The 14,657-nt window shown below is 42.3% G+C and overlaps 1 protein-coding gene across 2 annotated transcripts in view; it reads left to right on the top strand.

Moving 5' to 3' along the window:
* Positions 1-14,657, top strand: part of ADAMTS9 (ADAM metallopeptidase with thrombospondin type 1 motif 9) — a gene marked incomplete at its 5' end in the record, with an annotated part of 165,082 nt that overhangs the window by 67,612 nt on the left and 82,813 nt on the right. For both annotated transcript variants that reach the window (XM_082848658.1, XM_082848659.1), the window contains 7 exons: positions 1,994-2,204; positions 2,684-2,848; positions 4,890-5,054; positions 8,502-8,621; positions 11,225-11,329; positions 11,465-11,632; positions 13,617-13,886. In XM_082848658.1, the coding sequence (XP_082704784.1) occupies positions 1,994-2,204; positions 2,684-2,848; positions 4,890-5,054; positions 8,502-8,621; positions 11,225-11,329; positions 11,465-11,632; positions 13,617-13,886 (1,204 nt within the window). The remainder of the gene's footprint in view (positions 1-1,993; positions 2,205-2,683; positions 2,849-4,889; positions 5,055-8,501; positions 8,622-11,224; positions 11,330-11,464; positions 11,633-13,616; positions 13,887-14,657) is intronic.

Genomic DNA, 14,657 nt, shown 5'->3' on the forward strand with positions numbered 1-14,657 from the left:
GCCCAGATTAAACTTTGACAGGATGAGATAAAGCACTGTTTTACAATCCCCATGTAACATGTTCCGGTTAGAAATAAATCCTCCAAATACTATGTCACTCCCATGGAAAATCTCAGTAGCCCACTTTACATGCCAAATGTAGGAGTGGGTCAACTCTGACCTACTTTTGAGCATTTGTGAGAAATTCCAAGATAAGCTTGTGTCCAGTGCTCTTCTTCTCTTCCTGAGTGTAGAAGGGAGAACTTTTAGGACATTGGTATTTGGCAAGCCACGGAGTTTATGAGCAGGAGAGAATTAACGATCAAGAGCAAATTCAAATGAAGATTATAAAGAAATCATCCTTTTGGGATTGCTAAGTTTGATCAACGAAACACGTTTCAAGCTCATTTTTTAGACTATTCTGTTCATTTTAAGCATTTCTTTTTTCTTTTTTAAGCTCTAGCTCCATTGCTGGAGCTTTAAAAGAACCACTTGATTTATCAGTACATACTGAGCACCTACTGTGTGCCAGAAAAGTCTTATAGGTACTAGGGATATAAAGTTGACAAAAATTTGTTAGATTCATATCTACTTTTAAAAGTGAATAATCGTGGGACCGGAAGGGATGGATAGGTGGAGCACAGAGGAGTTTCACGTCTGTGTGATACTGTAATGGTGGATATATATTCACTAAGCATGGGTCTAAACCCGTAGAATATGTAACATCAAGAGTGAACCCTAATGTAAACTGTAGACTTTAGTTGATAATGATGTGACAACGTAGGTTCATCAGTTGTAACAGATGTCCCCCTCTGGTGGGGAGTGCTGCCGATGGGGAGGCTCTGCATATGTGAGGGCAGGGGTATGTGGGAAATCTCTGTACCTTCCTCTCGGTTTTGTCGTGGACCTAAAACTGCTCTAAAAAAAATTAGTCTTTAAAAAAAAAAAATTGTGGGACTTCCCTGGTGGTCCAGTGGTTAAGAATCCGCCTTCTGATGCAGGGGACTTGGGTTCGATCCCTGGTCAGAGAACTAAGATCCCACATGCTGGGCTTCCCTGGTGGCGCAGTGGTTGAGAGTCCGCCTGCCGATGCAGGGGACGCGGGTTCGTGCCCCGGTCCGGGAGGATCCCGCATGCCGCGGAGCGGCTGGGCCCGTGAGCCATGGCCGCTGAGCCTGCGCGTCCGGAGCCTGTGCTCCGCGGCGGGAGAGGCCACAGCAGTGAGAGGCCCGCGTACCGCAAAAAAAAAAAAAAAAAAAAAAGATCCCACATGCTGCCGGGCAACTAAGCCCATGTGCCGCAACTACTGAGCCCGCCCACTCTGAAGCCGACGTGCCACAATGAAAGATCCTGTGTGCCACAACAAAGATCCCATGTGCCACAACTAAGACGCTAAACGGCCAAAAAAAAAAAATTGTAATTGAGTTATATAGACTACGGTCTATGGCTTCAAGCAACTTCTAGTCTTTATTCACAGATAATAATGTACATAGTTTAGCATACTTGAAATTCACAATTATAGTCCAAATTATCCATTCCTTTATTAATTCACAGGATGTTCACTGAGCATTTTCCAGCACAGGCCCACGTAAAGGAGGTTTCCTAGGGATTGTTTCCAACAGTGATTCCCTGTTAAAGCAGCCTCCTTGACAAATGAAAGGCTGGGTCGCATGAACCTTTTAAATATAAAATTACTTTTTTTGCTCTGCTGAATTCCAATTTTTTTTTTTTTTTTTTTTGGTTACTTGAATTTCAGATTGACTGTATCGGGGGAGAATCTTCACAAACACAGAACCACTGACTATCACTCTGTGACTTACATGTACATTGGCAGCCATGAAAAATACATGGAAATACTGGTTTTAAATTGGATTTCAGTAACTGACTGTGGCTTTGCGTTTCATGGTAGTTGAGTTAAGGAAGAAAACAGAGCTCAACTCTTCCACCAGTCGAGTCTCAATAAGACATATATATTTAATAGAAATGTTGGTTTCTCCCCGTTGTTTATGCATAGGTGGCACGTGGCCAGCAGGAGTGAATGTAGTGCCCAGTGTGGCTTGGGTTACCGCACATTAGACATCTACTGTGCCAGATACAGCAGGCTAGATGGGAAGCCCGAGAAAGTTGATGACAGTTTTTGCAGCAGTCACCCCAAACCAAGCAACCGGGAAAAATGCTCAGGAGAATGTAACACTGGTGGCTGGCGCTATTCTGCTTGGACTGAAGTAAGTTGGTTCTCACTCAGAGAGGCTTCTTCTTGGAGTAAGTCTGATTAGCTGATGATGGCTCCTTGCAGAGCTGCATTGAGAAATCCCATTTAGAGTACCATGATTGATTTATAATGGCTGCCCCCATTAAAACTGCAGAAGAGTACCATGATTGATTTGTAATGTCTGATGTGGGTGTGGCATGTGGAAAATTGGGAGTGGTGGAACAACTCAACAGAACACTTTTTTCATATCCCACAAACTATGTCCAATTTTGTTTTCCTTTGCCAGTTTGCTAATATTGACTTCAGTATAAACCTGGTAAATAAATTGGTAACATGAACCGATCCCCCTAAAATAACAACTAGAATTGACCAGGCTTTGTTGGTTGGTTGTTTCTTAAGGACTGGAAGAGACAAGCCAGCCTAGCCAGTATCTTGAGCATGCTTGATGAGAAACTCAGCAATAATTTTATTTCATTTGTTTTGTCCTTTCAGTGTTCTAAAAGCTGTGATGGTGGAAGCCAGAGGAGAAGGGCTATTTGTGTCAACACCCGTAATGACGTACTTGATGATAGCAAATGCACGCATCAAGAGAAAGTCACCATTCAGAAGTGCAACGAGTTCCCTTGTCCACAGTGGAAATCAGGAGACTGGTCAGAGGTGAGATGGAAAGGCTGTTATTTCCCCCAGCTCATCTCCAGTACTCAATTCTGAGTCTCCCCCAGGTCGGTTCAAGGCTAGACCAGCTACACCTTTCTCCCACCTCCTCTTGAGGAAACAACTCCAGTCTCCCACCTGCCCCATGACTGTCTTCACTGGACATGACTGGTCCACTGGCGACCCCAGAGTCACAGTGGGTTTATCTGGGTTACCCACCGTAGTAGCTTCTGTTGGTGATTTTTTTCTCCTCTTTGTTTTTTTTTTTTTTTTTTTTTTTTTTTTTGCGGTACAAGGGCCTCTCACTGTTGTGGCCTCTCCCGTTGCGGAGCACAGGCTCTGGACGCACAGGCTCAGCAGCCACGGCTCACAGGCCCAGCCGCTCCGCGGCATGTGGGATCTTCCCGCACCAGGGCACGAACCCGAGTCCCCTGCATCGGCAGGCGGACTCTCAACCACTAGCGCCACCAGGGAAGCCCTGTTAGTGATTTTTGAAGCTCCAGCTCCTCACCTTCCCTCCGCCTTGAGCCCTGGCTAAGTTGCTATAAAGGAAATCAGGGCTTTCTTTATTAATTATAAAGCTGCATTGGCTTCGATCTGAAGTCAAAAATAAGATTCCCTGATGTTTTACCTTTGAAATAAGAGAATTAGACCCCAGTGAGTGACCTATTTGATTACCCATCTAGTTGCTAGTGGAAAACTTGGGAAAAAGAGAAAGTAGCAGGCTGAGTATTCCAGATGTATGCTTTGCTTGTCCCTTACCCGATGAAGCATAAGGCTAACCCTCCATTGTGTAGCATAGGTGGCCCGAGGACAGCAACTCGCTTTTATAGACAGAGTCAGTATTTCCTGGTGAGCTTCTCACCGAGCAAGTGCCTCCCTCCACCTTTCTTCAGGGGAGCAAGTGGCAGGGGAACAGAAATTGCCTTATTTATGGGCCAAGTCAGGAATGTGGCGAAAGAGGTGTATTTCCCTGCTACAGCGTCTGCATCCATTCCCTTATCTCATCCGTGCAAGTGCAATATTAACTGCTTACTTTCAACATTAAATAAAACCTGAATCGTAAAAGAATACTGTTAACGCTTCTGAAATGGCAGACAAGTAACAGTGTATGTGATTAACAGTGTCTGACTCCCGGACAAATTAACAACAAACCTAGTTCTTATGTTCTATGTTAACTACGTGGCCTTAGCTTCAATTCTAGTATTTAGTTAAAAGAAAAAAAAAAAAAGATGAAAGAAGGTTTTGGGTTTAAGTTCTACTTAGATAGCTAATACTAGCTTAAGTAACAGACCTTTGCAAAAATACGTAATGAAATGGAAGTGGGAGATATGAAAGTATATATTCAGTATGATCCAACATTCCATAGCTAAAAAGACTGGGAAGAAAACAGCAAAATTTTAATAATAATTATCCCTAGGTAGGTAGTGAGATTTGGGGATCATTATAGTTTTCTCTTTTATGTCTTTCTGTATTTCTCAAGTTTTCTACAATGAAAGTAGATAATAATGATGATGTTATTTATTTATTTAGATTATATTTAAGACTCATTGAATGAGCATGTGCTAAGTACTTCACTTGGATTTTTCTTATTTAGTTTTCACAATTCCTGGCAGTAGGCATTATTGTATTCCCCATTGTACCGATGAGAAAATTGAAGTACAGGGAGATCACTTACTATCCACAGCTGATTAAAAAACAGTATTAGGATTAAAAACTAGGTTAGTCTGACTCGTAAATTCCCCACCCTTAACTCTTATGCTACCAAACCATGAATGCCGTTTTTCAGGATTTCACAGCATGATGCTGTGTTAAGTTTATTCTGCGCTTGAAACTGTCCCAGAGCCTGGATAAATACAGAATGAATGAACGAATGAGTGAATGCGTGAAAAGCTTGAACCTTGATGTATTTACAAATTGCAACGACTGAGAGGAATTGCTGTGGGAAAAGAGCACACCTGGTCCTGTTAATCAATGACTAATCCCCGGGAACCACAGTACATTGTTCAGAAATGACCCTGACCGGCTGTACCTTTTATTACAGTGCTTGGTCACCTGCGGAAAAGGGCATAAGCACCGCCAGGTCTGGTGTCAGTTTGGCGAAGATCGATTAAACGATAGAATCTGTGACTCTGAGACCAAGCCAGCCTCCATGCAGACCTGTCAGCAGCCAGAATGTGCGTCCTGGCAGGCAGGTCCCTGGGGACAGGTATTTTGAATGATAAAGTTCTTAACTACATTCTTTCCTTCTTATCTGGAGCGGGCCTGCAGAGGGACGTTCCAGCGGCCGGGATTTAACCACCATGGCATGTGGCACGCACTGCACCTCCGTGGCGCCAAGTGATGGAAACTCTGCAACCATTTTGCCCCACTTCTGAGGGCTGCCGCTTGGCCTCCTGGAGCTGATTATTCCTTTTCCAGACCCACGTGCATGTCTTCGCCCTTGGGTTAAAACTGTAGCTTGAGCACACACGAATTTGAACAAATTCACAACAGATCTCGTGCCTGGCTGATGTTATCTACTAGCGTGCAGCTGTGGGTCTGTTACAGAATGTGATCCAGCGCCAGTGTCTTTGGCAGGAGGGTCTGGACTGGGATTTGGAAGGGATGTTTTGGCTCCCAGTGTCATGATTCCTACGTTCACCTCTCATAAATTATTCAGACTTTTCAAACAGAATTAATTAGATCAAAGGTTACAGGAATCATCTCCCTTTGAAAGAATCTTTTCCAAGACCCCAGTGTGGGTTTCACAGTCATTTGAACTGTTCTTAAAGGAGAGAGTGAAAGTCTCCCTTGGGCTTGCATTTAAGAAGCCACTACTCTTGGAATTAAGTCTTTCCTAATATAGAAGCAAAAGCGTTCGGGTACTATTTAAGTAGCACTCCACGTTCCCAAGAGAAGCAAAGCAGCTGCTTGCTGTCACTTGTGTAATCTCTTTAAGAATGACTCTCCCTCCACCCTGTCCAGCCACAGTCTCTTCCCTAGCTTACGTCTTCATTTCCAACATACGTGCAGTAAATGAGAGCAGCTTTATTACTACACCCTTACAATTTCTACCGTTTACATTGGCACTCTTCCTCTCCATTACACAGCATCCTTGGTCAGAATGGTTGATCATGTTTGATCACACTTACTAAACAGGGGGAGTCCACTCATGCCCCAGATCTTGCCTCCTTTTTGTCCATATCTGCTAGCTCTTGTAAATAATAGCAGAAGGAGAGCACAGCTCAGGGCCACTGTTAAGATTTGAATATAACAGCTTTTAGAACTAAAAGGCCTATTTTTTTATGTGTGTTTATACCAGGTCAGTCCTAGCCAGAAATTTGTCCGTCCTTTGACTGAACATGCAATTCAGGGCAACAGACTTTCTTAAAATATTGAAGAATAACGTATGTTCATAAGAGAAGTTTTGCAAAAAGTAATTTAGCAAAAAGAAGAAAACCACACTCCTAGCTCTGCACTGCAGAGTTAATACATTTATGATTGTCTCCTTATGTTTTAAAAACTAAAAATAGGATTGTATTTCATCAATTTTTTGTTAATTGAAGTAAAACTCACGAAACAAAATTAACCATTTTAAAGTGAACAAATCAGTGGCATTTAGTACATTCAGAATGTTGTACAACCACCACATCTAGTTCCAAAACATTTTTGTCACCCCAAAATACTCATTAAGCAGTTACTCCCCATTTCCCCTTCACCCCTGCAGCCAACAATCTGCTTTCTACCTCCACGGATTTACTTATTCTAAGTATTTCGTACAAATGGAATCATACAATACGTGACTGTTTGTGTCTCCAGCTTCTTTCACATAGCACGATGTTTTTAAGGTTCATCCATGTTGTAGCACACATATGTACCTCATTCCTTTTTATGGCTGCATAATATTCCATGTATGGATATACCGTAATTTGTTCATCCATTTATCCCTCTACAGACATTTGGGTTGTTTGCACCTTTTGGCTATTGTGCATAGTACTTAATTCTTCTATAAATGTTTGGTAGAATTCACCAGTGAAGCCATCTGGTCCTGGACTTTTCTTTATTAAGAAGTCTTTGATTACTGAGTCAATATTTTTACTTCTTATAGGTCTGTTCAAACTTTCTGTTTCTTTTTAGGTCAAGTTTTGTGATTTTTTGTGTTTCTGGGTAATTAGTATGTGTTTGGAAATTTGTGTGTTTCATCTAGATTGTCTAACATGTTGGCTTATAATTGTTCACCGGACTTTCATTATCCTTTTTTATTGCTGTAGAGTCAGCAGCCGTGCCCTTGCTTTCACTTCTGATTTTAGTTGTTTGCGTCTTCTCTCGTTCTAGTCAGTCTAGGTAAAGATTTATAAATTTTGTTGGTCTTTTTATAGAGCCAACTTCTAGTTTTGTTGATTCTGTTGTTTTTCTATTCTAGTCTTTTTTTTTTTTTCCTTCTGCTAGTTTTGAGTTTAGTTTGTTCTTTTTCTAGTTCCTTAAGGGGTAAGGTTAGGTTATTGATTTGAGATCTTTTTTTTTTAATAATATACGTGTTTACAGACAAATTTCCCTCTGAGCACTGCTTTTGCTGCATCTTTATATTTATTAAAACGTAAATTTTATGTTTTATTTTTGATTACATTCATCTGAAAGTACTTTCTCATTTCCTTTGTGATTTCCTCTTTGATCCACTGGTTATTTAAGACTCTGTTGTTTTATTTGCACATATGTGTGAATCTTTCAGTTTTCCTCCTGTTATTTCTTTCTACTTGTGGCCAGAGATGATACTTTGTGGGATTTCAGGGTTTTAAAATTTATTAAGACTTGTTTTGTGGCCTAATATATGGTCTGTACTGGAGAATGTTCCATGTGCATTTGAGAGGAACGTGTAATATGGCAGGGGGGCAATAAGCAAAACTATCTCAACACTTTCCTACTGAAATTTGTCAGTAAGCACTCACCTGGTTGCTTTAAGTGTTTGATTAGCTTCCAGAGTTAAAAAAAAAAAAAAAGATTCTGCCATTTTTTGCCAGCTTAATCGTTGCTTCAGTGGAGGGATCAACTCTTGGGGCTTCCTGACTGCCATTTCCATGACGACACTCCCTCTACTTATTGTTTCTTAGATGCTTTTTAAGTCCAACAATTAGGCTTAGTGGCTACATTTTCCTTATGATCTGTTTGCCATGGTGCGTTTAATTGACTTTTGGTTCTTGCCTAGTTAAGTGGTTTCTAATATTTTGCCTTTTATAAATAATATTGCAAAGACCATTCTTATACAAAAATATTCATGCAAAAACTCTGATAATTGCTTTAGGAAAATTTTCCAGAAGTCAAATAACTATATAAAGTACCTATATTAGCCACAGCATTCTGCTAGGTAGAGTGTGAAAGATGTATAAATGATTGAAATGTACTCCCCTCCTTCCAGGGGTTCACAGTCAAGGAACTGAACTCCTACAAACATAATTCCAATGGGAGGCAGAAATAATTCCATGTAATATCTTGATAATCGATTAGTATAATTTGTACAGAGTAGGATTACCTGCTTTTATGTAATATCTTTGAGTGCCAGCCCTCTGGCCCACTGTGATGGAAATATTTTTTCTCTTGTAGAATGTTATAGGTAAAGTTAGGGAAAGAGAACATTGGCTAGATTGTACATCCTTTCTGTTTTATTTCTTTCCCCCAGTGCAGTGTCACTTGTGGACAGGGATACCAGCTAAGAGCAGTGAAATGCATCATTGGGACATACATGTCAGTGGTGGATGACAATGACTGCAATGCAGCAACTAGACCAACTGATACCCAGGTAAATTTCCTTTGTCAAAATCAGTTATTGGCTTTGGGCACTGATGCCAAAACTTCCCAGGAGCTCAGTCAAAACTGAAGTCCTTTCATAGTTAAGTATGCAGGTAGAGGAAACAGTAGACTAACTAAATTGTTCTGGATTTACTTATTTGTTACATTCTGGATCTAATATTTTGATGTACCAGTTTTGTTCTCTGCTTATTGGAATGGTATGTAGGCTTGATTCTGATTCTTATTGGGTGGCAAAGTTTGACTCTTTGGGCTGGTTTTCTTGAACTCAGATTTTTTTAATGATTTCAATGTAGAGTTTGGCAAATAGTATCATATGTTCAGGCTGCATGTGCTGGAGCTGGCTTGTTCTAGCTCACAAGCGATGGTTGGTAAATTTTCAGAAATTTTGCAAGCTGGTTGTTAAATTCAGTCATTATTAAAAATTGAAAATAAAAACCTATAAATAAATAGATGATATTAAAAATTAAGTTGAGAAATACTTTTCCCTTTCTAATTATTTTCCTGTAGTTCACTCTCATTTACATTACATTTGTACGTATTTGCATGGTGGAAATACTGTACAGTGGTGAGCACATCCCTTTTTAACTCTGTGTTCATTGATATCAAGTTGGTAGCTTGAAACTGGCCATGGTGAGAGTACTTACACCACAGAAATCAGTAGATGCTGTAATTCAGAGTTTAATTGATTGTTGTATTGATTGTTTAGACTCAAAAAAGTGAGGGAACAAATGTTAATAATGCAGACTAAACTTTTAAAAGTCTTGTGTCTGCAGCTGTTATGTTGTAAACAGCATAAAAAAATAAGGAAATATTTTTCTGGTACTTGAAAATTATTTGCTGGTTCAGCAAAGAAATTGTTCATGTCATTGGGCGAGTGAGCGAAGTTCTGACATACATCTTCATTGTTTCTCTTTCACGATACCCTTAAATGTAAACAAAATATCAACTGACATTCATGTCAGAACTACACTTGTCCAGCAACGACAACCATCGCTCAGCCACAGATTCAAGAGTTCAGCAAAAACAACAAACGTGTTCTGTAAGAATCAATGGTTCTATGAAATTTAAATTAAAGAATTGTATATTTTATTGTTATTTGTAAATTTTATGCTACACATTCTTTATATCAGAAAAACTTATAATAAACAAGCATATATATATACCTGCATAGGTGCATGTAATATGTGTGTATGTATATATGTATATACACATACATATCTGTACACACGCATAAGCACGCCTTGTTTCTCGAGAGAGCTAGTTGGTAATCATTCACCAGCACACTGTTCCATGTAGACCTTGATTTTGGCATCATTTGTGTGAGGAGAATATGTAAAGAGACGACTGGGGTTTGCAGATCAGCTTTGCTAATTGCAGAAGACAGGATTTGAACCCAGACTACACCCAGAAGTTATGCTCTGAGGCCCCATCTGGCCACTGCACTGCCTCGGCTCTGAGTGCCCTCAGTCTGCTACTTGGCAACATGTGTTGTTCATGGATGCAGAGTCTCAAAAAAGGAAATGAATATGGCAGTGTTGTTCATGCTGTCATTGCTGATCAGTTAACCAAACACCGCCTGTGACTTGTGTCATCTTTATTTTTTTTATTGAAATGTTCCAACCCACTGCATGATAAATGCCTGGGAAGTAGCTGCGACATCTAAACACGCAGAAAGTAAGGTCTTAGCGACTCCCTTAGAGATTCACAACATACGTTTCTAAGTTATTCAGTAATATCCATGGACTGACTATAGGGCAGCTCTTGCAGCTGCAGCAGGTGAATAAATTTTTCACTGTGCGACAAGTTCCCTGTGCCATTCTTTGGACCCAGTCAGAGGAATAGGCAAGGTCTCAACCAAATAACAGAATTTCCTGTTCAGTTGGTAAACTTCCTAAAGTCACTTCAGCACTGAGCCTCCAGCACTTTGCACTGTGCCCGGGCATCCTGGGCATTTAATGGGTATGTATTTAATCCAAGAACATTTGATAACCACTGAGGCTGGGAATGATTGTGAACAGGTGTGTACTTCCGATTTCCCATTTGGAAATCTGGGAATATTTCCTACGCATGGATAACCTCAGTCCATCATAGGAATTGCCTCTGAGTGATTGAGGGGTGTGGTATAAATTCTAGGCTTTGTGATATTGCATACACCTCTTGTATCCAGAGTTGACCTTCTTCGGGGCCTCAGGAGCTATCTGCGGGTACACTCGGAAAGCAAGTTCATGGTTAGCAAAATCTGATTAAGAAGTGAATTGAAATGTAGAAGCAGAAATTGGCCTGCAGAATGTTTCAAAACATTAACAGTTAATCATGTTAAAAGGGTATGCTGCTCTTTCCTAAATTGTGTGTCATTTTACAATATCTTCTTCACACAAACAGGTAAATAAATGTGGTTTTGTATTAAGGCACCTACAAAGGGACTCAGATTATATCCCATTTCACAGTTGAATTTGTAGTTGGGGCTGAGAGGTGTCACGTGACTTGCCCCAAATCACCCAGAAGTCTGAGATCTTAGAATTCTTTGTCCTTATATTTGTATACGCCATGACTGAAAGGTAACTTTGGCTTTTTCTTCCCGTCCGCGTCTAGGACTGTGAATTACCATCTTGTCACCCTCCCCCCGCTGCCCCGGAAGCAAGGAGAAGCACACACAGTGCTCCAAGGACCCAGTGGCGATTTGGGTCTTGGACGCCAGTAAGAACGGAAGAAGTAGAGAGGGTGGGAGGGAAGGCAGACGTTCTCTGACACGACTTGAGAAAGTAGGTTTCTATCCAGTGAGTGACTGTTTCAGATAACATTTCTGCATTGTTTTATTCCAACACCCAACAGTGCTCAGCCACTTGTGGAAAAGGTACCCGGATGAGATATGTCAGCTGTCGGGACGAGGATGGCTCTGTGGCTGACGAGAGTGCCTGTGCAACCCTCCCTAGACCAGTGGCAAAGGAGGAATGTTCTGTGACCCCCTGTGGGCGGTGGAAGGCTCTGGACTGGAACCCGGTAAGCAAGTGAATTCTTTGGAATTGGGAGAGGACTGGGGGAGCTGTAAGGAGGATGACTAGTCGTGGGTCCCCAAGGTCAACGGGCACTGTTCTAGAATTGGACTTGGTTGTGAGATATTCTTCTCCGCGTACGTGCAGCTGGTATGAATCTTAGCCAGATGTGCAAGAAATGCACATTTTTTAAAAATGTGTAAATCAACTTACAACCCCTTAAGCCCACATCCTGTTGGGCTGGTTGGAAAATGCAGTCTTAACTGAGCCAAGTCACATTAGAATGTAGTAGGCTTGTGGAGTACCAGAAGTAGCAGGGAGAAGTGGGGGGAGTAAGGGGAGGGCCTCAACTTGCATCTGGGTGCCTCCTGCATCCCGTGGTCCCTTCAAGTCCTGTGCCTCTGGCTTCCCTGCCGAGAGGGAGAAGTAGGAACCCTCAGGCGATGCTGGGGACCCAGCCTCCTGTGCACACCAGGAACCACCTGTGGACTTTTATAAAAGTAGGAAAAAAAAAAAAAAAGTAGAAAAACCTTTGTGTTCAGGTAACTCCTGCTTTCTGCCTTGCAAAAGCTCCCGAGTCCAGGAAATACAGAGCTTAGGACAGGTGAAGAGAATGGAGATGAATATCTCAATAAATGCCATAATACATATATGAAATGTGAGAGCTGGATTCAGAGAGAGCTGTGTAAAAATCCAGACATTGACATTAACTGGCTGCATGACCTTGAGCAGTCTGGTGTTAGTCCTTGAACCTCAGTTTCTTCTGCTCTTAAAAGAGGCCAAAAAGAATATCTACCTTATAAGGCTGTTGTAAGGATTATTTGAGATTCTATCTGTTAAACGCTTAGAACAAAGAAGGTGCTCAGTAAATGGTAGATAATCTCACTCTCACGCCCTGAGCTTCCAAACGCACACATGTACATCTATCAGATCCATCTGTCTACTCACCAGGTATTTAGAAAGAGCAGTGACTGACAAATAAGAAAGTCCTTGCCTTTATGAAGGTCATTCCAATGGCAATTCCAGTCAATGAGCAAATAAAGGTATAAATATACGATACAGCACCAGATACTGATACATACCAGAAAAAAGGTCAAACACAGTAATGGCAGAGAGAAAGGGGTGATGTGCTTTTAGACAAGGTGGTCAGAAAAGGCCTCACATTGCATTGAGCACGGCTTGCATGGAGTGAAGCAGTGAACCACATGGATATCCGTGTTGTACAGCAGAAAGTAGAGCAGCTGCAAAGACCCTCAGACGGGGGTGTTCTTGGCCTGCTCAAAAAGCATCCATAAGGCCCGTGGGGCTGGAGTGCAGTGTGGAGAGTGATAAGAGATGTGTCAAAAAGGTAGCCAGGGCTTCCCTGGTGGCGCAGTGGTTGAGAGTCTGCCTGCCGATGCAGGGGACGCGGGTTCGTGCCCCGGTCCGGGAAGATCCCACATGCCGCGGAGTGGCTGAGTCCCTGAGCCATGGCCGCTGAGCCTGCGCATCTGGAGCCTGTGCTCCGCAACGGGAGAGGCCACAACAGTGAGAGGCTCGCGTGCCGCAAAAAAAAAAAAAAAAAAAAGGTAGCCAGTGGCCACATCATGAAGGGCCTACTAGGTCAAGGTAAGGACTGTAGACATTATTCGCAGTGAATTGGGAAGTCACTAGGTGAATGACATGATCTGACTATAGTTTGCAAGGGTCATGGTTTATGATATGTGGATAACAGGCTTGGGTTGGGAGGAAGGTGTCAAGATTACAAACAAGAGCCCAGCTGAAAGGCCACTGCAATAGTCCTGGCAAGGGAAGGCGGTGGCCTGGACTAGGGAGGTGATGGCAGAGATGGTGGGAAGTGGCTGATGGGGATGTATTTTGCATACTGGGCCGACAGGGCTTCTCCATGAAAATGACCATGAGGTGGGAAGAAAAGAGACGGGGAGATGCCAGGGTTTTGGGCCTGAGCGACTGGCTGAACCACCCTTTCTCTTTCTGAACGTCCAATGTAGTGCTCCGTGACGTGTGGGCAAGGGAGGACCACCCGGCAAGTGGTCTGTGTCAACTACAGTGACCACGTGATCGATCAAATCGAGTGTGACCCGGATTATATCCCAGAAACCGACCAGGACTGTTCCATGTCACCATGCCCTCAGCGGACCCCAGACAGTGGCCTCGCTCAGCACCCTTTCCAAAACGAGGGTTATCGCCCCAGGAGCGTCAGCCCTAGCCGCACCCACGTGCTCGGAGGAAACCAGTGGAGGACTGGCCCCTGGGGAGCAGTGAGTATTCCCTGAAGCCTTTGCGAATTTGCTTTCTTCTCTTTCATTTGATGTAGTGCTTGGAGGGAAACAAACTAGAAACACCTCTGGAGCATATTTATGTCAGAAGGGATTGACACTGTGCATTTTCATTTGTTGAGGTTAATTGCAGTCCCAGCAGAGGTGTCACTTGAGACAGTCTGCCCGCACCTCTAAGCTACCTTAACTGGGTGGAGGGGAGGGGGTGTCACTGCTGGATGATTTGATCAGACAGCTTCCTGGAAGGTAATGTGAAGATGCGATGATTGATCCTGGAGATGGCAGGCAGCTCTTACCTGAAGGAAAATTAAAAGGGCAGAAGAACTTTTCTGAAAGGGAGTTTTTAATGAAAGTCATTTTCCTTCTTGCTATCTTCCAGATGAGTGTAGTCTTGAAGTGTCACAATTGCTATGCCATTTGTAGTAGTAGGTCATTGTCTTGGATTAGGAGAGAAGGAGTGGGCTGGGTAAAATCTGTGCTTAGAGGGAAAATTCCATACCTGAATGGTTATCAGCACAGGCTTTAAGGAAAGATGCCTCTGTTCGATCCAAGGACTTGTACTTTCAGATTTTGGTGTCTTTGGCAGGTCCCCTCTCCTCTTTGAGCCTGTTTCCTCATCTGTAAAACAAAGTTAACAGTAACTCCAACTCTCTTGGGTTGTCGTAAGAATTAAATACAACGATGCAAATAAAGTGTTTTTCACTCTGCCCACCATCGTGACAATTTAATAAATGTCGACAGTTATTTTATTGT

Source organism: Leucopleurus acutus (genome assembly GCF_964270905.1).
Source record: "Leucopleurus acutus genome assembly, chromosome: 10".
Lineage (NCBI taxonomy): Eukaryota > Metazoa > Chordata > Mammalia > Artiodactyla > Delphinidae > Leucopleurus > Leucopleurus acutus.